Source organism: Oncorhynchus mykiss, chromosome 9, assembly GCF_057628025.1.
Source record: "Oncorhynchus mykiss isolate SJ-2025 chromosome 9, ASM5762802v1, whole genome shotgun sequence".
Classification (NCBI taxonomy): domain Eukaryota; kingdom Metazoa; phylum Chordata; class Actinopteri; order Salmoniformes; family Salmonidae; genus Oncorhynchus; species Oncorhynchus mykiss.
Genome location: NC_143030.1, coordinates 40,468,288 through 40,494,861, shown reverse-complemented (window position 1 = coordinate 40,494,861; position 26,574 = coordinate 40,468,288). Strand labels below are relative to the sequence as shown.

General features: G+C 42.4%; 1 protein-coding gene across 10 annotated transcripts; it reads right to left on the bottom strand.

Moving 5' to 3' along the window:
• Nucleotides 1–3,990: 3,990 nt before the first annotated feature.
• On the bottom strand, nucleotides 3,991–26,160 carry LOC110531946 (dystroglycan 1). 10 transcript variants are annotated; one of them, XM_021615477.3, is made up of 4 exons: nucleotides 25,855–26,124; nucleotides 23,870–23,937; nucleotides 19,841–20,430; nucleotides 3,991–8,927 (listed from the first exon to the last, which is right to left on the bottom strand). In XM_021615477.3, the coding sequence occupies exons 3-4, from the start codon at nucleotides 20,207–20,209 to the stop codon at nucleotides 6,642–6,644; spliced, it is 2,655 nt and encodes an 884-aa protein (XP_021471152.2). In that variant the 5' UTR covers nucleotides 20,210–20,430; nucleotides 23,870–23,937; nucleotides 25,855–26,124; the 3' UTR covers nucleotides 3,991–6,641. The 10 variants fall into 10 exon arrangements, with proteins under 10 accessions (XP_021471152.2, XP_021471151.2, XP_021471155.2 ...); XM_021615476.3 differs by having other exon boundaries at nucleotides 23,866–23,937; nucleotides 25,855–26,115; XM_021615480.3 differs by having other exon boundaries at nucleotides 25,999–26,115.
• Nucleotides 26,161–26,574: the final 414 nt, after the last annotated feature.

Genomic DNA, 26,574 nt, shown 5'->3' with positions numbered 1-26,574 from the left:
TCAGGCGCGCAAAATCTAGACTTCCTCAGATTTCGTGCACCAGCTGTTGTTTACAAATATGCAGACTGCCCCCCCCCCCCCCCTCGTCTTGCTGGTGCAGTGTATATCCCGATAGCTGAATATACATGTCATCATTCAGCCACGATTCCGTGAAACATAGGATATTACAGGTTTTTATGTCCCATTGGTAGGATATTCGTGATCGTACCTCGTCTAATTTATTGTCCAATGTTTGCACGTTGGCGAGGAATATTGACGGTAGCGGCAGCTTTCCTACTCGCCTTCTGCGGGTCCTCACGAGGCATCCCGCTCTTTGTTCTCTGTACCTGCATCGCTTCCTCTTGCAAATAACGGGGATGTTGGAACTGTCAGGTGTTTGGAGAAGGTCCTGTGCATCTTTCTTGTTAAAGAACCAATCTAAATCTAATCCGAGGTGAGTGATCGCTGTCCTGATATCCAGAAGCTCTTTGTTGCCGTAAAATACGGTTGTAAAAACATTACGTACAAAATAAGTTACAAATAACACGAAAAAACCCGCATAATAGCACAATGGGTTGGGCGCCCGTAAAACTGCTGCCATTTCTTCAGGCGCCATTTTATTTGACCTATTTGATAAAACAGGGAATTATTTTACGAGGATTAAATGTAAAAAGAAATGTGAAAAAATTAGTTTAAATCTATTTGGCTAAGGTGTTTGCAAACTTCAGACTTCAACTGTACAGTACATGTAGGTAGCGTTATGAAAGTGACTATGCAAGACGACAACAGAGAGTAGCAGTGGTGTAAAGAGGGGGAGGAGGAGGGCAGTGCAAATACTCTGGGTAGCCATTTGACTAGATATTCAGGAGTCTTATGGCTTGGGGGTAGAAGCTGTTTTAGAAGCCTCTTGGACCTAGACTTGGTTCTCCCTTACCGCTTGCCGTGCGGTAGCAGAGAGAACAGTCTAAGACTAGGGTGGCTGGAATCTTTGACAATTTTTAGGGCCTTCCTCTGACACCGCCTGGTATAGAGATCCTGGATGGCAGGACACTAATATGATACATGTTGCACAAATTGGACAACTTAACATGAGCATCGTTATATGATTCACTCTAAGTATACACACTACAGTATAAGACATTTTCACATACGACTCCCATATCATGGAGCAAATTTTGAGTCATATACTCTACCAACTGTGGCTTTCTGAGGGTGGGGGGGTGGGGGAAGAGGAATAGCGCTCAAGCACCGTATTGTGTTTGAAGAGGACAGATGAGAAAATGTGGAAATGTTCTGCCAAAAAACGGCTGTTTGTCAGTGAGGTATGGGTCTGCAACGCGTCACCAAGCTCTAATAGAATTGCTTCTGATCTTTCCAGAGTAAGCCATCATAACAAAAGCTCTCTAATGTTACAATCCTAAGGCAATGATTAGTCATTGTTATAAATAGATAACCCCAGGAAAGAGGTAGGAGCCAAAAGCACTGGAGGAGAAGCTGGCCACTTGAAAACGTAGTGGGAGCACTGCTGTTAAAAAATATATACTGAATATAGTGTACTATACTTCGGGCTCCACTTTACACTGAATTTAAATAGATTTACATTACATAAATATGCAGTAATTTCTACTACAAATGTGTGGAGCTTGTATGTGGAAACCAATTTGCAGTAGCCAGCTAGGAACTGCAATGTTCAATATTGTTTTTATACTACAGTAATCAGGCATATAATCAGGAATGTGATTGGAATAAAAAATAAATTCATGGGTAGAAAGGCTATCGGTCAACTTTGATTGTTAGACACAGGTGTGCGAAACAGCAGTCCTGATTTTGTAAGGTCAAACGATCAGGAATTCAAGATCAGTCAGGAACGCCAGTAAGTAAAAGCCCATCTCTCAGTAGTTCTTAAGGCAGAAGAAATGTGGTGTACTTACTTAGTCCTTACAAGGTCCTGCCTGTGCCTTGTAATAGCATGTGTAGTAGCAGTGCTGGATAGTGGTTGGCCCTAACACTGGCCCTAATCTATCACTCTTGCACTTAAACAGTGGCGTTTGTAAAACACAAAGACCTTTCCAAACCATCGTCCTGAATAATGCAGAGTAGACACAACCACTCCATGGTTTCTCACAAGAGGACGACATTTAGTGATAAAGGTATAAAAAACCTGCAGTTTTAATTAAAACCTTGACAAAGTAGGGCAAGCTTAATATAGGCCTTTTGAAGGGCTACAACTCCTCTGGTTTACAGTAGCTCCACAATGACACACGTGTTCAATGTGTATGATTAAATAAGATTCTGATTTGCATTCATTATACACATTTGTAGCTTGTGCACCTGTTCATGTGAAAATATATGAATTGTGCAACTGCATGTCCCTTAAAGAGATTTTCCATTACTTTTGAAAGTAGCATTCACGAGTCAAAAGTGGTCCCCGAAAAGGGTGTACTACGTCACGTGCAGATATGGGCACCATGACATTATTGCTCGCTCTGCTGTCTGCACTGAGCCGTTGGGCCCACCCGCAACCTTATTGGATAACACTAGTTAGGCCTCAAATGCGAGGGGCTGAAGTTCAGTGGCTAGAACTCTAAATTGATAGGGGGCTGGCCCCCGGTGGGGGGAAATGTAGGGAAAATCGCACAGCACGGCTTCAAGAAAACAGTCGCTCTCAAACTAGGGATTTTGTGGCTAATTGATGAAAAACAGTAATTCTGCTCATAGATTATGCATGTATGAAATACACCGACACATTGAGCCCAAAACGGGAGGTTTAAAAAATACTTTCTTAGTCGCCAAAGTACCAGAGGATGTCTTTAAAATGGTTGTGCAGCAATAGGCCCATTACATGCATTTTAATCCAAAACAAAAATGAACTCATGGTATTTGTAGATTCACATATGTTGATGATTATGAAAAGTAATGACGCAATTTAAAATACTGATAGCTAGTTTGTGAAGAGAAAATGTGTTGCTGATTCATTCAACTGCAAGATCACATATTGATCTGATCAGGATTGTGATCATGTAAAATGCCTCACTAGCTAATGTCTCAGTCTCCATTCTGTCTCTAAGTACACATACTGTAAACATGTTAAATCTTATGGACATTAACCATAGCTAATAACCCAATCTCATGGAAGTATTAATATATGAAATGTGAGAAAATGTTTACAAAGCTTGAAATAGGGGCGGCAGGTAGCCTAGTGGTTAGAGCATTGGGCCAATAACTGAAAGGTTGCTAGATTGACAAGGTAAAAATCTGTCGTTCTGCCCCTGAACAAGGCACACCCATTGAACACGGCACACCCACTGTCCATAGGCTGTCATTGTAAAGAATTTGTTGTTAACTGACTTGCCTAGTTAAGTAAAGGTCAAATATTTTTTTTTAAATAGAAGAAATCTGCTGCCAATGACTGGAACGAACTTACAAAAATCTCTGAAACTGGAAACACTTATCTCCCTCACTAGCTTTAAGCACCAACTGTCAGAGCAGCTCACAGATTACTGCACCTGTACATAGCCCACCTATAATTTAGCCCAAACAACTACCTCTTTCCCTACTGTATTTTATTTATTTATTTATTTTGCTCCTTTGCACCCCATTATTTTTATTTCTACTTTGCACATTCTCCCATTGCAAATCTACCATTCCAGTGTTTTACTTGCTATATTGTATTTACTTTGCCACCATGGCCTTTTTGCCTTTACCTCCCTTATCTCACCTCATTTGCTCACATCGTATATAGACTTGTTTATACTGTATTATTGACTGTATGTTTGTTTTACTCCATGTGTAACTCTGTGTCGTTGTATGTGTCGAACTGCTTTGCTTTATCTTGGCCAGGTCGCAATTGTAAATGAGAACTTGTTCTCAACTTGCCTACCTGGTTAAATAAAGGTGAAATAAAAAAATAACAAATACAAAAATGGTAACGTGATAATTCAAAACCAGTGGTGGTGAAATTCAGTTTTCACCAAGGAAAAAGACTGAACAGAGAAGGGAACATACAGTGTCTTTGAGGCTTTACAAATAGTAGTTCATCTTTATTAATATATTAATATATTTATTAATATACTTTGTTCATATTTTTTCATAAAACAAATTTGAGACTGTATCAAAAAATCTGTAAAAACATTAGATTTTTTCAACCATTGTTCCTTATGATATAAGATATGAAACTTACATTATTCACTTGTTTTCATCCCCCCCATCGCATTCTTTGCAGTATGCAATATTTTCAGGTGATGGAAAAAGTAAAATAAAAATAAATCTCCCTTCCCCCACAAACTATTAAAGTTGTTTCTGTTTTATGAAAGCGTGATCATAAATCTAGACAAACAAAATATAAAATGATTTCCACCCACCCACCCTCCCAAACCAACTCTACTGATAAAACAGTAACATTTTGGAGATCTTCAGTTTCATAGGCACACCATTATGTACATATACTTGTCCCCATGCCTCGTCTCAACTGATAATGACAGAGGCAGGCAGAACACTAACGATACAGTGCAGCAGCATAGAGGCAGAGAGCAGTGATATTACAGTACGTTCCCCCTCAATTTTCTTATTTCATTTACTTAATGAAGGTTAGTCTTTGCAAGAGACCGGGGGGGGGGGGGGGGGGGGGGGGGTGTAATACTACAAGCAGGATCAATGAGTTATCCAGCTAACATATTCTGAAATAACTTATTTTTTGGAAAGATAAGCTTGAAATGGGCATGGTCTAAATGACTCAACAACCAAAAACACATGTCTATGTTTAGCTTTCTTAATGAACCAGAAAATCGATATAATATAAATATATATAAATACAATTTTCAATCAAAGTCAGCTACCCTACTCATTGATCCTGCTTTGTAGTATACCTCTCTGGTCCAAGGGAGACCTGGTCCCCAAAACTTGCATCAACAACAGCAACAAACAGTTGATCAATCTAGTAGCCTTATTCTTTACTTCCGTCAGTTCTCTCTGTTATCTAGTCACAGCATCTCATTGGCCCAGCATTATGGGCCCAAGCCAGCCATGCTTTGCTTTGTCACTACCTTGGCAACCCCGGAATAATCAAAGTCAGCTAGCCTACTCAGTGATCTCTCCGTTTCAGGGACGAGATCAGCAGCAAGTTAATACGCTGAATATAATGTCATTATTACTACTGTTTTGTAATCCCATTACATTAAGAACAAGTGTGGCTCACTCACTATGAGTCTATGATTTACTTGTTGATCAAGTACCTGTATAGCAGAGAATATTTCAGTCACATAATTTGTTAAAGAAAACTTTTTTTTTTTAGGCTACCAGTAACAAATGTTTAGTTCTACAAGACACAAAGGGCTAGTTTTACTAGGTGTCTTACACCTGTTATTTTCAAGAGGGGATACAACCTACAAGGATAAACAAATGGTAACATAAGAGAAGTTTCCATCCAATTGGAGATAGATTTTCATGCAAATCTAAAAAAAAAAATGGCATTAAGGAAACATGAGCATTTTCACATCAGTGGTGTTTTTCTACCAAATGAACTTGTTGAGAATACAAATCAGCGCGTGATGTAGAAAGTGCACACAAAATGTACTTTTTCGCTTAAGTTCAATGTGTTTCCATCGCATTTTGAACTCTACCAATAATTTTGTCACGAAAACTGTTAAATAGCATATGTACCTTGGTACAGTATGTGTACAGATACAATGCGGGTATGCTGTGCGGGTAGGCTAGCCTACATGATGGGATTATTATGGATAAGAGAGAGAATATTTTTGTCAAATGGCAGTCAAGCATCGATCATCATTGTCATCAGAATAAGACACTCAATATTTATTAGAAAAGAGCATCAAGATCACCATGCACTTTCACCATCCTGTGAAATTTGTCATAAATGATTTAATCTGTAGCCTAATGAACTGCATTGAGGACCACACACACACACCATATCATTGTGTGACTCCAAATTAACTTCGATATGATTTATAAAATGGAACCGAAACTACCTGTTTTGATCACAGCTGCCATGATTTGTATCTTTATTTATACAGATTGACTATAGTCTGAGAAAAACTGCGGATGGAAACGTGGCTAGAGATTAAGAGAATAATATAAATGTAGATTATGATGTAAATAAAACATGGTTTTAGTCTGCCTTTTTGTCTTACTCCCTTCTTAAAATAACAGTGGCAAAATCTTAGTAGATCTAGCCCAAAGAAAGATAAAAGCAATACAATGTAATTTGTATAAAGATTCACTTTGTGAATGACAGCCTCCTAGTCTGTTGTCATGGTGACATTTGATCCAAGGCCTCTGCAGCCTGCTCTTCCGCATTTTCATTATTTTCTATACAATAGAAACAGTACATCTTCAAAGATAAAAATGATTATTCTTGGCAAGAACCGATTTAAAAAAAGATTATTAAGCAAGATTCGAAAGCACAACTATGATGGACAACAAAAGAAAGAGTGCTGGAGTTTCAAACTGTCTCTGTACAGTTTTCCTGTGCCAGTAGTAGACTTATACAGTACGTTTTCATAGTGGTCGCTCATACAGGTGTGGTCGCCTACTCCATCCATGTCGAAGCCATCTTAATCTACAGTACGTGTGTAAAATCCCTACGTAAATTGTTTTCATACAAACAACTGCTCTCATCCATCCCAAAGCCAAGGCTTTTGAGAGCGTTAGGGAGGAACGTAGGGAGGTGGTGACCTGTATGATGTCATGTTCTTGGGGCGGGACACTTTCCCCTCAATGGGGACAGTGAAGGGTGGAGGGGGCTGATAGGGGGGTGCATTGGGGTCCTCATCCTGGTAGATGGAGTACTCCAGGAGATCCTGGTTAAGGAGGGTACTGTGAGGGCCAGCCATGTTGGGGTACTCTGGAGGGGGCAGGGGCGGCTTCTCCTCCTGCAGGATTAGGGGAATACTGGAGGGCGGGAGGGATTTGGAGTCGTCTAGCTCATCTGCAAAGATAATGGGTACGCCTTTCTTGATAAAGGTGGCCTGCTCCTCAATGGTCATCTTGCCCTTGCGCTTCTTGCGGTAGCAGACCATTGCGATGACGCCGGCGATCAGCAGTAGTGCCGCCACCACCACAGCCGGGATAACCGTGTGCAGGTAGACATCGTCACTGGTGCTACGACCCGTGCCAGGGGAAGGAGTGGCTGGAGGGGGAACAGGGATAATCACCTCTCCTGGGGGCACAAACGTGTAGGTATGGCACTTGTTGGTGCCGCGAACGGAGATATTGATGGGTTTGAAGTCTGGCTCCATGGCATTGGAAAAGGCCAGAGTTGGCCTGCCCTGGGGGTCGGAGATCTTTCTGCTGAGGACGGTGATCTGGTCCTTGGGACAGGGGCTCTGCTGGAGGCTGTTGTTGGTCCACTCCACCACAATGGAGCCCTTGGTGATGCTCCGCAGGGTCAATGTGCTGGTGTTCCGGTCGCCCAGTGCATATGCCAACTTCTTTGTCAGGAGGATCTTCTTGTGGACGTCGTTGGTCAGTGTATTGGGTTCGCCGTAGAAACGGGCAGCAAAAACGACCGAGGGTTTGTCGTTGACTGACAAACGGTTGACATGGACCTCAAAGGCGTCTATGGTGCTCATGCCTGCCTTGTCGGTGGCCAGCATGAAGTACTCATGTTTGCCCATGTGTTCTCTCTCTGGGAGACCGTAAAGGAGCTGGATGGTGCTGTTGAACTGGATCCAGGAGGTGTCGCTCACCGCCTCGTTTTGGTTCTTCCGCAGAGTCAGACGCAGCTTGTCTGTGGTGCCGTCCTCTTTGTCGAAGAAAGTATCTGGAGGAATCTTTACCTCAAAGTAGGTCCCGACCCAGGCGTTCACCTCGTCGATGGGATTGCGTAGCTGGGGCTTCTCGTTGTTGTAGTCAGGAACCGGAGACAAATGGGTGGTGTGTCTGGGTGGCTTAGTCGTGGTTTTAGGTTCCTTAGGCGCTGGAGTGGAGATCTTGGGCTTCTTGGTTTTCTTGCTGGTGGAAGTCTTGGGCCTTCGGGTGGTGCTTGGTGGGGTGGGCAGAGCAGTAGCCTCTGGAATAGCAGGCTGGGTCATAGTAGGCTGTATAAGGATGGTACTGGTGGTGCCCAGGATCCTAGTGGGATGAGGAACCCCTATAGTAGGAGTGTGGGCTATCTGATCTCTTAGCCTGATAGTGGGCTTCACCGGCAAGGGCAAGGGGCCACGGACAGGGGGGACAGAGCTGTCAGTGGCTAGGGAGATGGAAGGGGATGTGGGGGTAGGAATGATACGAGTAGGGGGCTCGGGATGAGTCGTTGGGGGGAGAAGGGAGGGCACAGGAGTGGGGGTGTTTCCCAGCTGCCTCCTGACCCGTTTTACCAAGTGGGGCTTCTTGTTGACGATGTGCCAGCCCACCACTGGGTAGCCTAACTTGAACGACATGGACCCGTCTTTGGCAAGTGATTGGACGCTGTTGATATTCGGAATGTTGGACTGGTCAAGGGCACAGCCAAGCTTCCACGACAACAGGGCCCCATTCTCCACCACCTTCTTGGCATTTCCAGGCCCGGCCATGAAGGCGGACATGTCGAACAGGCGGTTGTTGACGACGGGTACCACCTTCATGTGCTCCAGAGTGACACCGGAAAACTTCTTCATGCTGGCCAGCAGGCCTACCCTCTGCTGGGCGTCCATCTTGGTGAGATCAGCATCCAAGATGATGGTGAGGACAGTGACGGGCTCCTCGTTGCCGCAGATGAAGGACTGGAGGTTGTTGCTCTCAGCCTGGAGGGCAAAAAGGGCTGGCTCAGTGTCGGCTCGCTCTTCTAGATGCACCTCAATAGAGAAGGCCTCCAGACCATGGCCACTGTTAATCTCAGAGCGGGAGATATGGTGGACACCTTTGTCCTGCTCCAGGGCTAGGCCTTGTAGGATGCAGCTCCCAGTGTCCCAGTGCAGCCAGGAGGGTAAGCTGTCCTTTCCCACCTCAGTTAACTGCAAAAGGAGAGAAGAAAGCTTTAGAGATGAGGGGAAGTTATGGCTCATAGATAAAACACTGAATAGAGAGGGTGTTTCACACAAAAGGCAGATTCTGCCAATAAAAACTTATCCAACTGTACAGTAATCTTAAGGGTATTATTATAAAAGGGTTTATCATACAGCCCTGAAGATGGAAAACCCAGTCTCACTTTTTCCATTCAATCATTTAATCTGTGTATTGCTGTCTCTACCAACCTTTTGTTGAAGTGAGCAGGAAGCTCTGCTCAGTTACCACCTATTCACAAAATGACAGCCGCCGAGTCATCACCCCTTCATTTTGAGACATTACGATGTGACAGGATATCATTCCCAATAATACAAGGAGCCAATATTAATCTTATCCCATTCATAAACTCCTTATTGAACAAATTGCACTACAGTAAAACTCATTCAGCAGTGATACAGTGAGAGAAAAAAACACACAGACATAATATTATGCATAGCATAGCAAATATGTAAATATTTGGCTAGTTATTGAGAAGCCTAAGGCTGAAACTAATTGCTGCAACAGAATGATCTGGCCTAGAGTATGTTAAATATCAAACAGAAAAATGTGCAGTAAGGTTCAAAATAGCCATACGAGCTGGGAGAAGGGGAAATAGGAAATAATCAAGCGGTTGTGGTTACGTAAAGTTAAGCTTATTGAGCTGGACTACAATACTTCCCAAAAAGTATTGGTTCTCTCCATTCTCCATCCACACACAGATGTAAGGCCATTTTCTGTTCAGCTGTAATGGCTGTTCCCAATTACAAAAAGAGCTGGCTCTTATGTGCAAGGTAAACTCCGCAAACGTATTTCAGTATAAACAGGAAGACTGGAATAAGTACGGTATTGTGATCAAGCAGTTGGGCACAAAGGATTACGGAAATGAGGTAGAGGAACATACAGAGTAGAGGTCGACCGATTACCGATACCGATTATTGGACCAAAAAAGCCGATACCGATTAATCGGCCGATTTTTGAACATGTGTAATAATGACAATAACAACAATACTGAATGAACACTTATTTTAACTTAATATCAATCAAATCAATTTAGCCTCAAGTAAATAATGAAACATGTTCAATTTGGTTTAAATAATGCAAAAACAAAGTGTTGGAGGAGAAAGTAAAAGTGCAATATGTGCTATGTAAGAAAGCTAACGTTTCAGTTCCTTGCTCAGAACATGAGAACATATGAAAGCTGGTGGTTCCTTTTAACATGAGTCTTCAATATTTCCAGGTAAGAAGTTTTAGGTTGTAGTTATTATAAGAATTATAGGACTATTTCCCTATACCATTTGTATTTCATTAACCTTTGATAATTGGATGTTCTTATAGGCACTTTAGTATTGCCAGTGTAACAGTATAACTTCCGTCCCTCTCCTCGCTCCTCCCTGGGCTCGAACCAGCAACACAACGACAACAGCAACCATCGAAGCAGCGTTACCCATGCAGAGCAAGGGAACAACTACTAGAAGGCTCAGAGCGAGTGACAGTTGAAACGCTATTAGCGCACGCTAACTAGCTAGCCATTTCACTTCGGTTACACTCATCTCGGGAGTTGATAGGTTTGAAGTCATAAAACAGCGCAATGCTTGATGCACAACGAAGAGCTGCTGGCAAAACGCACTAAAGTGCTGTTTGAATTCATGTTTACGCGCCTGCTTCTGCCTACCACCGCTCAGTCAGATACTTGTATACTCAGATTATCAGATTATATGCAACGCAGGACACGCTAAATAATATCTAGTAATATCATCAACCATGTGTAGTTAACTAGTGATTATGATTGATTGTTTTTTATATGCTAGCTAGCAACTTACCTTGGCTTACTGCATTCGCGTAACAGGCAGTCTCCTTGTGGAGTGCAACGAGAGAGAGGTAGGTCATTATTGCGTTGGACTAGTTAACTGTAAGGTTGCAAGATTGGATCCCCCGAGCTGACAAGGTGAAAATCTGTTGTTATGCCCCTGAACAAGGCAGTTAACCCACCGTTCCTAGGCCGTCGTTGAAAATAAGAATGTGTTCTTAACTGACTTGCCTAGTTAAATAAAGGTATAAAATATATATATATTTTTTTAAATCCGGAAATCGGGGCCCAAAAATACTGATTTCCGATTGTTATGAAAACTTGAAATCGGGCCTAATTAATCGGCCATTCCGATTAATCGGTCGACCTCTAATACAGAGTCAGGGTCTGACATTAACAATGGCCCGCAGTCAGGCCAGTAAATTTTCCGCGCATTTCTGCTTTCCAGTTCAACATTTACCTGCCCTGTGGTGGTCTACCATTGCAAACAAATCAAGGCTACATGCAGGAATGTCGTGCTATTTGTATTTGAGATATAGGACGTTCATTCAAGCACCACCATGGTCCCGCGAGCCACAACTTCTTGAGCAGTACAGAAGTTGATACATTCACACAGCACATACTGAACAAAAAGAAGTGCCAATCAATCTACTCACTGAGTTTATTTAGTTTAGGGAAAGTGCTTTACAAAAGTAAACCTTCAATAGTTAACATACTAGCAATGTGCTGGTTACTGTTGATAGTCTGCACAAAGATAGTGTCACGACCTGACCTAAATCCAGTAAGTCCTGTGCCTCCTCCTCACACTCGCCCTGATGTGCGTGTCTTCAGCCCGGTGCCACCTGTACCGGTCCCACGCACCAGGCCTCCAGTGCACCTCCAGAGTCCAGTACGTCCTGTGCCTGCTCCTCACACTCGCCCTGAGGTGCGTGTCACCAGCCCGGTACCACCAGTGCCGGCACCATGTATCAGGTCTCCAGTGTGCCTCCACAGTCCAGAGCTTCCGGCGACAGTTCCCAGTCCGGAGCTTCCGGCGACAGTTTCCAGTCCGGAGCTTCCGGCGACAGTTCCCAGTCCGGAGCTTCCGGCAACGTATCACAGTCCGGAACCTCAAACGACGGGCCACACTCCGGAACCTCCAACGACGGGCCACACTCCGGAACCTCCACCGACGGTCCACAGTCCGGGACCTCCAGCGACGGTCCACAGTCCGGGACCTCCAGCGACGGTCCACAGTCCGGGACCTCCAGCGACGGTCCACAGTCCGGGACCTCCAGCGACGGTCCCCAGTCCGGGACCTCCAGCGACGGTCCCCAGTCCGGGGTCTCCAGCGACGGTCCCCAGTCCGGGGTCTCTAGCGACGGTCCACAGTCCGGGGTCTCCAGCGACGGTCCCCAGTCCGGGGCCTCCGGCGATGATCCACAGTCCAGAGCCTCCGGTGATGATCCACGGTTCTACAAAAGCGGAGGGATCAGTGTAAGGAGGGGGGGCTAGAGGGTCCGGGAGGGTGCGGGTAGATGCCCACCCGGAAGTCCGCACCTTTGGAGGGGCGAGGGGTACTGTCACGCCCTGACTTTAGATATCTCTGTTTTCTATATATTTGTGCATGTGTTTCAAATATTTAACTGTACTAGAGTGTTTAAGGGCGCTAAAAATGTTATATTGGTTATCGGTACCAGGTTTTTTGGCAAGGAAAATATTGGATATTGGTATCGGCCGAAAGTTTCATATCGGTGCATCCCTATATATTTGCTAAAAAATCTAAAAACCTGTGTTCGCTTTGTCATTATGGGGTATTGTGTGTAGATTGATGAGGAAAAACATGTATTTAATACATTTTAGAATAAGGCTGTAGCATAACAAAATGTGGAAAAAGTCAAGGGGTCTGAATACTTTCCGAATGCTCCGTATGTTCATGGTATCGCCTCTGGAGAAAACTAAAGATCTTGTTTGTATTTTCAATATGAAGTCCATCAGGACTCTTTCAAGGCCCAGTGGAATCATCATAAACATTTTCCTGATTAAACTATGCTCCTTTCCAATAAATATTGAGGGTCTTATTCTGGTGACATGATGATCATTGCTTGACTGCAGTTTGACAAAGAAAAATATTATCCATAATAATCTCATCATGTAGACTAGCCTCCCTGCACAGCATACACAGCATACACAGCTCACATATCTGTGAGCTGTTGGCTAGAGTGCATGTGCCAAGACCAGAGTAGGCTCATTTGCTATTTAACGCAAAAGTTTTTGTGACAAAACTATCAGCAGAGTTGAAAATGCGATGGAAACATTTAACTTATTTATTCGGTACAGGAAAACTTAAACAAAAAGGTGCATTGTGTGCACTACGTCATCACATACTGATTTTTATCAAGTCAGTTTGGTGGAAACAAAAAATATAGATTTTAGAATATTTGCATTAAAATCTGTCGCCAATTGGATGGAAACCTAGCTATAGGTCACCCATATAATTTCCCCTAACTTTCCAAACATTTATACACTTTTTTTTCTCTTTCTTTCCATAAAACTTCCTTATCTGAAGAGAAAAAATATGTACACTATAAATCCCTAGAGCTGCAGTTACACAAACGGACAACAAAAACCCTCAAGAAAACCATTCTCAAATCCAGAACCCAGAGAAAAAAGGGGTAAAATAAAATAAAAAGTGACAAAACCGGTGGATCTAGCTTTTCCGCCAGCTCCTGATTCTCATCACAAGACACAGCTTTGTTACCCCGAAAACCCCAGAGTCAGTCTTCCTGTGAATACTCACTAATGTTGAAACATGACTGGGAAGAATCTCCACCCTCCCATAAGAATCTCCTCCCTCCCATAACCATGGTCACCCTCTTAGATATCATCCTGACCAACTTGCGATCGATTATGATTTTTCAACGCCGATACCGATACCGATTATTGGAGGACCAAAAAAGCCGATACCGATTAATTGGCGGATTATTTGTAATAATGACAATTACAACAATACTGAATTAACACTTAATAATGTGTGCCATGTAAAATATGTGCCATGTAAAAAAGCTAACGTTTAAGTTCCTTGCTCAGAACATGAGAACATATGAAAGTTGGTGGTTCCTTTTAACATGAGACTTCAATATTCCAAGGTAAGAGGTTTTAGGTTGTAGTTAATATAGTATTTATAGGACTATTTCTCTCTATACCATTTGTATTTCATATACCTTTGACTATTGGATGTTCTTATAGGCACTATGGTATTGCCAGTGTAACAGTATAGCTTACGTCCCCCTCCTCGCCCCTACCTGGGCTCGAACCAGGAACACATCGACAACAGCCACACTCGAAGCATCGTTACCCATCGCTCCACAAAAGCCGCGGCCCTTGCAGCGCAAGGGGAATAACTACTCCAAATCTAAAAGCGAGTGACGTTGAAAACAGTATTAGCGCACACCCAGCTAACTAGCTAGCCATTTCACATTGGTTACACCAGCCATTAGGTTGATAGGCTTGAAGTCATAAACAGCACTGTGCTTGCGAAGAGCTGCTGGCAAAACGCACGAAAGTGCTGTTTGAATGAATGATTACGGGCCTGCTGCTGCTCAGTCAGACTGCTCTATCAAATCAGACTTAATTATAACATAATAACACACAGAAATACGAGCCTTTGGTCATTAATATGATCGAATCCGGAAACTATCATTTCGAAAACAAAACGTTTATTATTTCAGTGAAATAAGGAACCGTTCGGTATTTTATCTAACAGGTGGCATCCCTAAGTCTAAATATTCTTGTTACATTGCACAACCTTCAATGTATGTCATAATTACGTAAAATTCTGGTAAATTAGTTCGCAATGAGCCAGGCAGCTCAAACTGTTGCATATACCCTGACTCTGCGTGCAATGAACGCAAGAGAAATGACACAACTTCACCTGGTTAATATTGCCTGCTAAACTGGATTAATAGTTATAACTAGTGATTATGATTGATTGTTTTTTATAAGATAAGTTTAATGCTAGCTAGCAATTTACCTTGGCTTCTACTGCATTTGCGTAACAGGCAGGCTACTCATGGAGTGCAATGGTTAGAGCGTTGGACTAGTTAACTGTGCAGTTGCAAGATTGGAACCCCTGAGCTGACAAGGTGAAAATCTGTCTTTCTGCCCCTGAACAAGGCAGTTAACCCACAGTTCCTAGGCAGTCATTGAAAATGAGAATGTGTTCTTAACTGACTTGCCTAGTTAAATAAAAGGTATAAAAAGTATACAGTGCCTTGCGAAAGTATTCGGCCCCCTTGAACTTTGCGACCTTTTGCCACATTTCAGGATTCAAACATAAAGATATAAAAGTGTATTTTTTTATGGAGAATCAACAACAAGTGGGACACAACCATGAAGTGGAACGACATTTATTGGATATTTCAAACTTTTTTAACAAATCAAAAACTGAAAAATTGGGCGTGCAAAATTATTCAGCCCCTTTACTTTCAGTGCAGCAAACTCTCTCCAGAAGTTCAGTGAGGATCTCTGAATGATCCAATGTTGACCTAAATGACTAATGATGATAAATACAATCCACCTGTGTGTAATCAAGTCTCCGTATAAATGCACCTGCACTGTGATAGTCTCAGAGGTCCGTCAAAAGCGCAGAGAGCATCATGAAGAACAAGGAACACACCAGGCAGGTCCGAGATACTGTTGTGAAGAAGTTTAAAGCCGGATTTGGATACAAAAAGATTTCCCAAGCTTTAAACATCCCAAGGAGCACTGTGCAAGCGATAATATTGAAATGGAAGGAGTATCAGACCACTGCAAATCTACCAAGACCTGGCCATCCCTCTAAACTTTCAGCTCATACAAGGAGAAGACTGATCAGAGATGCAGCCAAGAGGCCCATGATCACTCTGGATGAACTGCAGAGATCTACAGCTGAGGTGGGAGACTCTGTCCATAGGACAACAATCAGTCGTATATTGCACAAATCTGGCCTTTATGGAAGAGTGGCAAGAAGAAAGCCATTTCTTTAAGATATCCATAAAAAGTGTCGTTTAAAGTTTGCCACAAGCCACCTGGGAGACACACCAAACATGTGGAAGAAGGTGCTCTGGTCAGATGAAACCAAAATTGAACTTTTTGGCAACAATGCAAAACGTTATGTTTGGCGTAAAAGCAACACAGCTGAACACACCATCCCCACTGTCAAATATGGTGGTGGCAGCATCATGGTTTGGGCATGCTTTTCTTCAGCAGGGACAGGGAAGATGGTTAAAATTGATGGGAAGATGGATGGAGCCAAATACAGGACCATTCTGGAAGAAAACCTGATGGAGTCTGCAAAAGACCTGAGACTGGGATGGAGATTTGTCTTCCAACAAGACAATGATCCAAAACATAAAGCAAAATCTACAATGGAATGGTTCAAAAATAAACATATCCAGGTGTTAGAATGGCTAAGTCAAAGTCCAGACCTGAATCCAATCGAGAATCTGTGGAAAGAACTGAAAACTGCTGTTCACAAATGCTCTCCATCCAACCTCACTGAGCTCGAGCTGTTTTGCAAGGAGGAATGGGAAAAAAATTCAGTCTCTCGATGTGCAAAACTGATAGAGACATACCCCAAGCGACTTACAGCTGTAATCGCAGCAAAAGGTGGCGCTACAAAGTATTAACTTAAGGGGGCTGAATCATTTTGCACGCCCAATTTTTCAGTTTTTGATTTGTTAAAAAAGTTTGAAATATCCAATAAATGTCGTTCCACTTCATGATTGTGTCCCACTTGTTGTTGATTCTTCACAAAAAAATACAGTTTTATATCTTTATGTTTGAAGCCTGAAATGTGGCAAAAGGTCGCAAAGTTCAAGGGGGCCGAATACTTTCGCAAGGCACTGTATATATATATATGAAAAAAATATTCGGAAATCGGCGCCCAAAAATACAGATTTCCGATTGTTATGAAATCGGCCCTAATTAATCGGCCATTCCAATTAATCGTTCGACCTCTACTCTGGACGGTTCTGACTTAGAATATGTGGACAACTACAAATACCTATGTGTCTGGTTAGACTGTAAACTCTCCTTCCAGACTCACATTAAGCATCTCCAATCCAAAATTAAATCTAGAATCGGCTTCCTATTCTGCAACAAAGCCTCCTTCACTCATGCTGCCAAACATACCCTCGTTAAACTGACTATCCTACCGATCTTTGACTTCAGCGATGTCATTTACTCAGCAAACTGGATGTAGTCTATCACAGTGCCATCCGTTTTGTCACCAAAGCCCCATATAGTAACCACCACTGCTACTTGTATGCTCTCGTTAGCTGGCCCTCGCTACATATTAGTCGCAAAACCCACTGGCTCCAGGTCATCTATAAGTCTTTGCTAGGTAAAGCCCCGCCTTATCTCAGATCACTGGTCACCATAGCAACACCCACCCATAGCACGCGCTCCAGCAGGTATATTTCACTGGTCATCCCCAAAGCCAACACTTCCTTTGGCCGCCTTTCCTTCCAGTGCTCTGCTGCCAATGACTGGAACGAATTGCAAAAATCACTGAAGCTGGACACTTATATCTCCCTCTCTAACTTTAAACATCAGCTGTCAGAGCAGCTTACAATCTGTAAATAGCACAACCAACTACCTCATCCCCATATTGTTATTTGTCTTATTGCTCTTTTGCAACCCAGTATCTCTACTTGCAAATCATCATCTGCACATCTATCACTCCAGTGTTAATGCTAAATAGTAATTATTTCGCCTCTATGGCCTATTTATTGCCTTACCTCCCTAATCTTCTACATTTGCACACACTGTATATATATTTTTATATTGTGTTATTTACTGTACATTTGTTTATGTGTAACACTGTGTTGTTGTTTTTGTCACACTGCTTTGCTTTATCTTGGCCAGGTCGCAGTTGTAAATCTTGTTCTCAACTGGCCTACCTGGTTAAATAAAGGTGAAATATATATTTTTTAAAGAAAATAGCACACAGAGAAGTGTCAGCTAAATCAAAACCTGATGAACCTCCTCTACCGTGACAAAGCACATGTCAGCTAATGGAACAAAAGACTCACTGACAAACTGACTTCAACAGATCACTTGGGGAAACCAACTAATTTCTCAGAACACAAATAGAGCCTAGCGTATCAGTGTCACTCAACCCAACAAAGAACGTCTCTCCTAAATTGACACATGAATCAACCTTATTCTCAACCTTCAGAGGGTACACTAGATATGATATCTCTGCCCAGGTCTCAGCTAGAGACATAAGAACCACCTTTCTCACTGGGGAGAACCATTTCCTGGAAACCACTTTCTAGTTTGACAAAGAAAGTCCCCACACAACTAATTATCCTCCCTATCTGGTTTCAAATCAGCACTAATCTGAACATGAGTAACTTCACAAACTGGGGACACCTCAAAACTCTCCTTGAGAGCCTCATTAAGATGTTTCTAAAACATGGTTGGGGTCCACCTGTGGTAAATTCAATAGATTGGACATTAATTGGAAAGGCATAGATAAGGTCCCACAGTTGTCAGTGCAAAAACCAAGCCGAGGTAGAAGGAATTGTCCGTAGAGCTCCGAGACAGGATTGTGTCAAGGCACAGATCTGGGGATCTTAGAAACAAGATTCTCTGGTCTGACACCAAGATTGAACTCTTTGGCCTGAATGCCAAGCTTCCCTAAGGTGAAACGTGGTGGTGGCAGCATCATGCTGTGGTGATGTTTTTCAGCAGCAGGGACTGGGAGACTAGATGAACAGAGCAAAGTACAGAAAGATCCTTCATGAAAACCTGCTCCAGAGCGCTCAGGAACTCAGACTAGCTTGAAGGTTCACCTTCCAACAGGACACGACCCTAAGCACACAGCCAGGACAACCAGGAGTGTGGAAAAGGTGAAGGGGTCTGAATGCTTAACCTTGTTGATTTGATGATGTTTAAAATGTTTAAGTTGGAATTGGGGCTGAAATAGTGGGGGCAGTGCTCCTGTTGTCTTTGTCCTGACTTGTAGTAACTCCGTTGTTCTAAATCAGTAGTTGTTAGGTAAACTATCAAATATTAGCTTGCTTGACCATGTTGCAGGTCATATAAACTGTTTGTTACTTGCAATTTTTACTTTGTGGACTTCACCGGACAGACATGGCTCTCTGGTTATTAATGAAGCAAACTTATGTATAGTTTAATTTATTCTGCCACTGTGTGACTGTTGTCTTTTTATTGTCACGGCCTTATTGTATAATCACGCTGGCGTATGAACTAATAGATTTCTAGAGCAAACAACACAATTATCACAACATAGGTTGTAATATGGATTTTTTACTGGCTTGGCTTCCTCTGTAATTTTACCTAGCACCGCTACTGGTCCAGCTCGGTCTCTCTTGACCTTGGTTGGCCAGTCCAAGCGGATTACTATTGTTCAGATGGTGACGAAAGATAAATACGTACAAAAAAGGAGAAATACAAAAGGCATGCCCAAACTAAAGACTCAAAAAACTAACTAAAGGCCTCATGGCCATGAAATGGCTTGCAAGCTGGGACACTGACTGACAACCATGTTAAAATGGCAGAAAGGGAAAGGGAAATACCTAGTCAGTTGTACAACTGAATGCCTTCAACTGAAATGTGACCTGTGCTAAAAAGAGATACTTTGGGATTTTGGCTATTATCTACTTCCTCGGAGTCAGATGAACTCGTGGATACCATTTTTATGTCTCTGTGTCCAGTATGAAGGAAGTTAAGAGGTAGTTTTGCGAGCCAAGGCTAACTAGCGTTAGCGTGTAGCAACTTCCTTCAAACTGCACACATACACATAAAAATGCTATCCACAAGATCATCGGACTGTCCTCATTGCCAAAATCCTGAAGTATCCCTTTAAGTATCCCTTTAATGTAACCTTGGCAACCCCTGGACCCGGCTGATGCCACCTGGGATCAAGTGTGGAAGTGTTACCTAGATATGTTACCTAGATAGTGTGTTGCCTACCTGTGTGCTAACACTACACTACCTACTACATAACAATAGCCCCTCTAGTAATTTAATAGGAACGTCTTAGTAATCCTATTTGGTAGTAACATCCTACTCATGAGTGCTTACCTGAACATTACAACTGCCATTCGTCAACCTGGGTGGAATCCTCAACTGGAACCCCTGGCCCACCACCGCTGAAGAGTCTGGGATGCCTACGGGGGCCACCTCTGTGACCGCAGCCAGGGATTCTGGGATACCCATGGAAGGTCCCTCTGTGACAGAGGCTGCAGCATTGAAGTCGGAGAGGATAGAGGAGTGCATGGAGGCTTCCAGGTCCACCAACACCATCTCCCCCAGGCCCTCCACTACCGGTCCCCCAGGTACAGTGCCCTGGACCAGAGCCACCAGGACACCCAGCACCAGGGGAATAGTTCTGCCTGGAGGCCTGGTTCTCCCTACACCTCCATAGTCCCAGCCTCTCTGTTTACAGTGCATAGTGGTAGGCCTATGTGTTCCCCACCTCCTCTCTTCGGAATGTTTCAGGGCCACATGCACTGGAAGTCAAAGTGATGGAACGATGGCGGGTTGTTATTTCTGGATGTTTAATGTCTTTGTTGATAATTAATTAGGTTTTATTTTGTGTTTCCTTTGTTGTTTTCCTCTATTATCCATGAAGAGTCCGTGGCAGGTAGTTAGTCAGCCATGTTAGTCAGCCACTGCAAAGAAAGAGAATCAACTCGTGTAAGAATCTGATCGTTTTTTAAATTAATAAACTCATCAAGCATTATTTGCCTTCAAAAGACCTCTCATGCTTGTGCGAGCATGACCTTTTTCAACTGTATAATAACAAAGAAAATTCTCAACAGATATTCAGGGTTGGGTTTTACACATTTTTTTAGAGAGTGAGAAAGAACCGTTTGCCAACAATATTTCAATGCAATGGCCCATGAAGTGGGCGAATGTATCAATGACAACAAAACAAACGACTGGGGCAAAACTGAGAGCTAAAACATATTTACGAGTATATTTACATATGTACAAGTTTGTTTTTGCCTTTGTCACAGTAATGATGAACTAGCAATCTAATAGGAGGTCTGACTAAATGAACAAACAGAATCTAAAACAATAGATTAAGTACAAACAGGTGCGAAAAAAATACAGAAGACCAAGCAAAAAGTAGTATTACGATACTGACTGAGAAAATCGAAACATTTCAAGTGCCATAATCATTTGCTAAGAGGGTATGTTGATCTCCCACTGATCTCCTCTTTGCATGTCATGGAGTTTTTAGAATAGCAGTTCTCGTGAAATGGCAGACAGAGTCAAAGGTAATTTGTCTTGGTTGTAAGTTTTAATTAGGTGCCCTGGGGGTGGGTATTAGAGCCTCGACTGTGCCAACCACAATCCTGTAGTGCTGAGACAGGCAGCCCAGGGTCGGCCAATCGCCTGGAATCCTAATGCTAAGCAAGCTAGGCTGTGACGTCAGCTCATCAGAACTATAACAAACCATCTTTAGGAAGAACATTTGCATAGAAAAGAGCATTTACATGGCCTATTGGGGAGAATTAGACCTACTCTTTACAACTCTGACAGCTGTTATTGCCTGGTTGCTAATTAAAGGAGAAAGTTCAGCACCACAGACATATATATATATATATATATATATATATATTCCCTGGTCTGTTGACTCTGTTCTGCCAGCCCGGCCAACGCTGCTCAGAGGCCAAACGCTGTCATCACATTGCTTTCGCTATCAGATGCGATTGATGGCAGAACCTCAACTTAAATGCTAAGGCAGCAAATCATCTAAAATTAGGGTTAAGTGCTTTCCAAGGGAGCCTTCACTCATAGTGATTCAGTCTACAGTCAAAGATGAGAGCCGATCATTTGAGCATGGAATGAAAATTGTAACGTTTTCGTGCTTTAATTCATTCAATATATCACACCTTTAATCTCAGTCGGGCACCATCTCTTACTTCTACACTTTTTGATGGATGTATATCTTTGCAGAGGTAAGTAGAGATGGATATCTTTACAGAGGTAGGTATAGATGGATATCTTATTTTTATTTTACCCCTTTTTCTCCCCAATTCTGTGACATCGAATTGGTAGTTACAATCTTGTCCCATCGCTGCAACTCCCTTACGGACTCGGGAGAGGCGAAGCTCAAGAGCCATGCATCCTCCAAAACACGACCCTGCCAAGCCGCACTGCTTCTTGTCACACTGCTCGCTTAACCCAGAAGCCAGTCACACCAATGTGTCAGAGGAGACACCGCACAGCTGGAGACCGAAGTCAGCGTGCATACGCCCAGCCCGCCACAAAGAGTCGCTAGATCGCGATGGGACAAGGACATCCCGGCCGGCCAAACCCTCCCCTAACCCGGACAATGCTGGGCCAATTGCTGCAACACAGCCTGGGATCGAACCACTCGGGAGGCCCAGAGATGGATATCTTTACAGAGGTAGATAGAGATGGATATCTTTACAGAGGTAGATAGACCATTGCCAGCAGCAAGCACTAGTGTTTTTGCCATAGAATGGGATTGTTATGACTAGATCACCATCTGGGTAAACTGGAAAGTTAAATTAAGGCCCATCCACAGGGTGTCTTCGATCGGCACTGTCCTCCATCTAATCTGCCTTGCTGGATACAGACACAACACCATTTCAAATGCATGGCTTACTCAAAAATCTACCGCTACAAGGCAAGGATACATATTTCCCATTTGTTGATTAAGCATAATTTGCAATTGGCAAGTTCTTAAATCTCTATTAGACTGAGTTGTCAGTCATCTGCTTTTCAACTTGAGAAGATTGTTAACCATTTGTTTGACCAGTAGATGGCTTGTTTTTTTGGCCCACTGATGCTACTCCTTAACCATGTTGAGACATGCAGAAGTAGGCTACAGATCCCAATCAAACCATCAGAGATGATTCTAGTCTGCACTCTCCCGATACTCTCCCCGCATGAATCTCTCTCCTCTCTTCTGCTAGGAGACCCTGACTCAGAGCAGTCTGAATAGAAACACAGTTGAGTCACGCTTTCTATAGGTTTCTAAAGCTGCCTCCTTGAAAGAGACAAGGCCAAGCTGGCAAACTGGTAGGGCCTACATTCGAAGAGGTTGTTAAATTCCAAATAAATAGAAAAACAGCCCTAGGCCTACATTATGGACTGTTAGACTCGATCATCCAATTCACTTCCGTTTACTTAAAATGTAAGAGCACAAACAAGTAAAACACACCTGTCATTTTTACATAAAAGTGTTTATATTTTGTTTAGCTAATACACCTTGCAATGCTCTACAAAAATCTCTTTGTGCCACAGTATGCATCAAAGCGAGCGCTCTAGTCACTGTGGCCTAGATTCTATCATATTCCCATTTCCTGAACATGATTCAATCATGTGTTCAAACCAAGGCTTGATTTCAAAGCCCATTTCCTAAACAAGCAAGACAAGTATTTTATGTGTTGCTGTTCGCACCATATGTAACTACAGTGCAATAGCAAGGAGGGATATAATGCAATCAAAACAAACACAAAAGCAGTGAATTTCATAAGGAGTCAGATGTGTCACACCCAATTGTAAAGACTTGAGTAGATTTTAATTCATGTGTCTATTGTGTCTGTCTGTTCCCCTAAAACAAGTGCATCTCTTTTCAGTCGTAGCCTATATCCAACAGCCATTCCTGAGAACATAGATCATTGACATAGGCCCTAGTTGGAAGCCTCAGTTAGCCAAGATTAGGCCATCTGTTAAACAGCAGGTGCTTTATATTCAACAAAATGCCAAGGAGCATTTCACTATAGAGTAACACACATCCTCATATAATAGGCCTTGGTGATATAGGCCTAAGAAAGAACGTCCTCTGGAAGCTTTATAAAATGTATACTTTGAAGATTTCAAGTTTGGCAAAGTTGCAATCAGGGAAAGTTGTAATCTTGAGAAGGTTTGTCAGTCGCCTAAATCACAACCAAACTGTGAATATAGATCCTCCCCACTCATACAATAACATAAAACAAAGGGTTCAAACTAAAAAGTTGTTTTAATCATTTGAATAAGGCCTTGGGGCTGTGCAAATAATTATGTTAGGCCTTCAATGTCTTGCGTAAGGTAAAGCAAATGTTATTACCATGCCAATGGTTTCCTACCTACTGTATATTTGCAGTCAGAATAGTATAGCTCTGTTCATCCCCATATAGAGTGTCTGCTCCATACGGTTCCTACCAAGGAAGAAGAGTTTACATTAAATTCTATGCTTCATTCCCCTTTACAATTATTTGCCTGTTATTTGACCTGTACAGTGGGAAATAATTTAAAACAATAAAAAATAATTGGGCCTCAAATGCAGTGGCATTAAGAGCAAATTTAATTGGCTCAAGTAAAAGATCCCAGAAATGTTCCATACACACAAGAAGCGTATTTCTCTCACATTTTGTGCACACATTTGTATACATCGCTGTTAGTGAGCATTTTTCCTTTGCCCAAGTAATCCATCCACCTGAGGGGTGTGGCATATCAAGAAGAGGATTAAACAGCATGATAATTACACAGGTGCACCTTGTGCTGGGGACAATAAAAGGCCACTCTAAAATGTGCAGTTTTGTCACAACACATCCACCAAAGCAGCCATTGGATAACACATGATCTGAATATTAAATATATCCACTGGACAAGTGTGCCTTGCAATCTCAGATGACTGGATGTTCCATATCCCTCTCTAAGAAGTTAACCAGTCAGACCCCAACCATTGAACAGCTAGCTAGTTGCAGGGCAAGTAATTTAGCTAGCTAGAAGTAAGTAGGCTATTCAATGTTGACCTTGACATAGGGGGTATGTAAGCTACCTTTAAAAGGGGTGAAAGTAAACTAACATTGCTGCGAAATCCAAGCAGCAGTGTCATGCGATTAAAATTGTAAGACAATATAGCCAATAAAACAGAGTTAGAGAGAACTCAACTGATTTAGCGAGTTATTTGAGTTGATCAGGGGTGTAAGAATGAATCCAAACTGTTGAAAAACGTTCAACTAAAACGAGAGATTCTACTGGACAAATTAGGGCAAGTCCCTCCCCGTTTCGTTCCATTTGCTTCCGTTTATAAAGCGTTTGGCAACAGAATTACCGTAATAAATACATCCCAGGTCTGAAAGCCAAACGATTAGCTGTAGGGTGAGACAATGTAGCTAACTAGTCCTAAATTAAATATCTAGCTAGCTAAACGAGTCTAGGTCAAATATATAAAGACCCCCGATATGCAAAATATGCGCGCTAAAAATAAGTAGCTAACGTTACTTAAATACGTTAATATTCATATAGCTAGCAATAACCCTATATTCACAGAACTGGCAAACGGCTAACATAGCTACTACATTAGGTCATCAATTATTTAACACTGAATTCTCGAAATAGTCCAGATACACCAAAATAATAAGAATCTGTCATTACAAAGGAGGGCCCTGCCTGCCCCGATTCGCGTGGACTGTTCGCAAGCTAGACATTGCTAACTAGCTAGCTTCCTTTTTAGACTTCAACATTATAACGTTAGCTAGCTAAACACTTGCAACACGTCAATCGCAACGTCAATCGCAACGCAACCTTTTATTGGCAAAAATGCATTTTCGAACGTGAGTGGATTTGTTTTGGTAGCAAATATGTAATAAATGAGTTGTAATAAAGTATTCCATGCAGATTACAGTGCTCGAGCGAGAGATGCACCTGTTATACGCGGAAAACGGCTCGCGCTTTTAGCCAGCTAGTCGTGTGCTCGACCTAGGTAGGCTCAAGCTACACTAAAACCCTATCTTGCCCAAAGTAGTTAGCTTACTTATGAAATCCACGTAGACAATCGATTCAATGCAAAATACGAACGTGTGGCTTATTTTCTCCCGTTTCCATCCATTATTTGGAGATGTTGACGAGAAACGAAGTATGAACACTGTTGTTAACCTTCCGTTGAGAAGATGCAGTCTAATCGAGGAGTGTGCTAGCTAAGTTAGTCTTTAGAATGGATGGTAATGAAAGAGACTAAGAATTTAGGAAATAACGTTAAAAATGACACTGCTGAATGATACAACTGATTCATTTTGTGAAATAGCTACATATTCTATTGAGAGATGCAGAAGATGAAACCCCAAACTGACCTTGTTATTTTTGGTAAGACATTCCTCTTTTCTCCCTTTCACTTTCTCATCTGTATGAAAATAAAACCAACTCAAAAGCCTACATATCCATCGTTTAAACGTATTGGGTGTCACAAGAAATAAAGACAAATTGGTAGGTCAAACCTGAAAAGTCACCGCTATCCTGCTTAGTTGTCAAGGTATTTTTAAACATCGTAGCATAGTCAGCTGAAAAGGTTACCACTGTGCAAGTCTCCTCCCCCACTGCTGCTCTGCTCTCCCGTCATTTTCGGATCTTCAGGTTGTGGCCATCATTTTTCTGCCTGTAGATGACTCCTCCCCTTTTCAGATTCGCACCCTCATTTGTTTTTGACAGGGCCCAGGTAAAATGGGCCATAAATGCATCTACACTGAACAAAAATATAAACGTAACATGTGAAGTTTTAGTCCCATGTTTCATGAGCTGAAGTAAAAGATCCCAGGAATGTTCCATACACACAAGAAGCGTATTTCTCTCACATTTTGTACACACATTTGTATACATCGCTGTTAGTGAGCATTTTTTCAAGTAATCCATCCACCTGACAGGTGTGGCATATCAAGAAGAGGATTAAACAGCATGATCATTACACAGGTGCACCTTGTGCTGGGGACAATAAAAAGCCACTCTAAAATGTGCAGTTTTGTCACAACACAATGCCACAGATGTCTCAAGTTTCGAGGGAGCATGGATGCTTACTG

What these genes read in the sequence shown, in the direction of transcription:
- LOC110531946 (XM_036987831.2), bottom strand. Translation starts at nt 20,209, where the DNA reads ATGCACTGTAAACAGAGAGGCTGGGACTATGGAGGTGTAGGGAGAACC. An exon ending in ATGGCAGTTGTAATGTTCAG is followed by an intron (nt 8,928 to 19,840) that starts GTAAGCACTCAT and finishes CTCCTTTTGCAG; the next exon opens with TTAACTGAGGTGGGAAAGGA.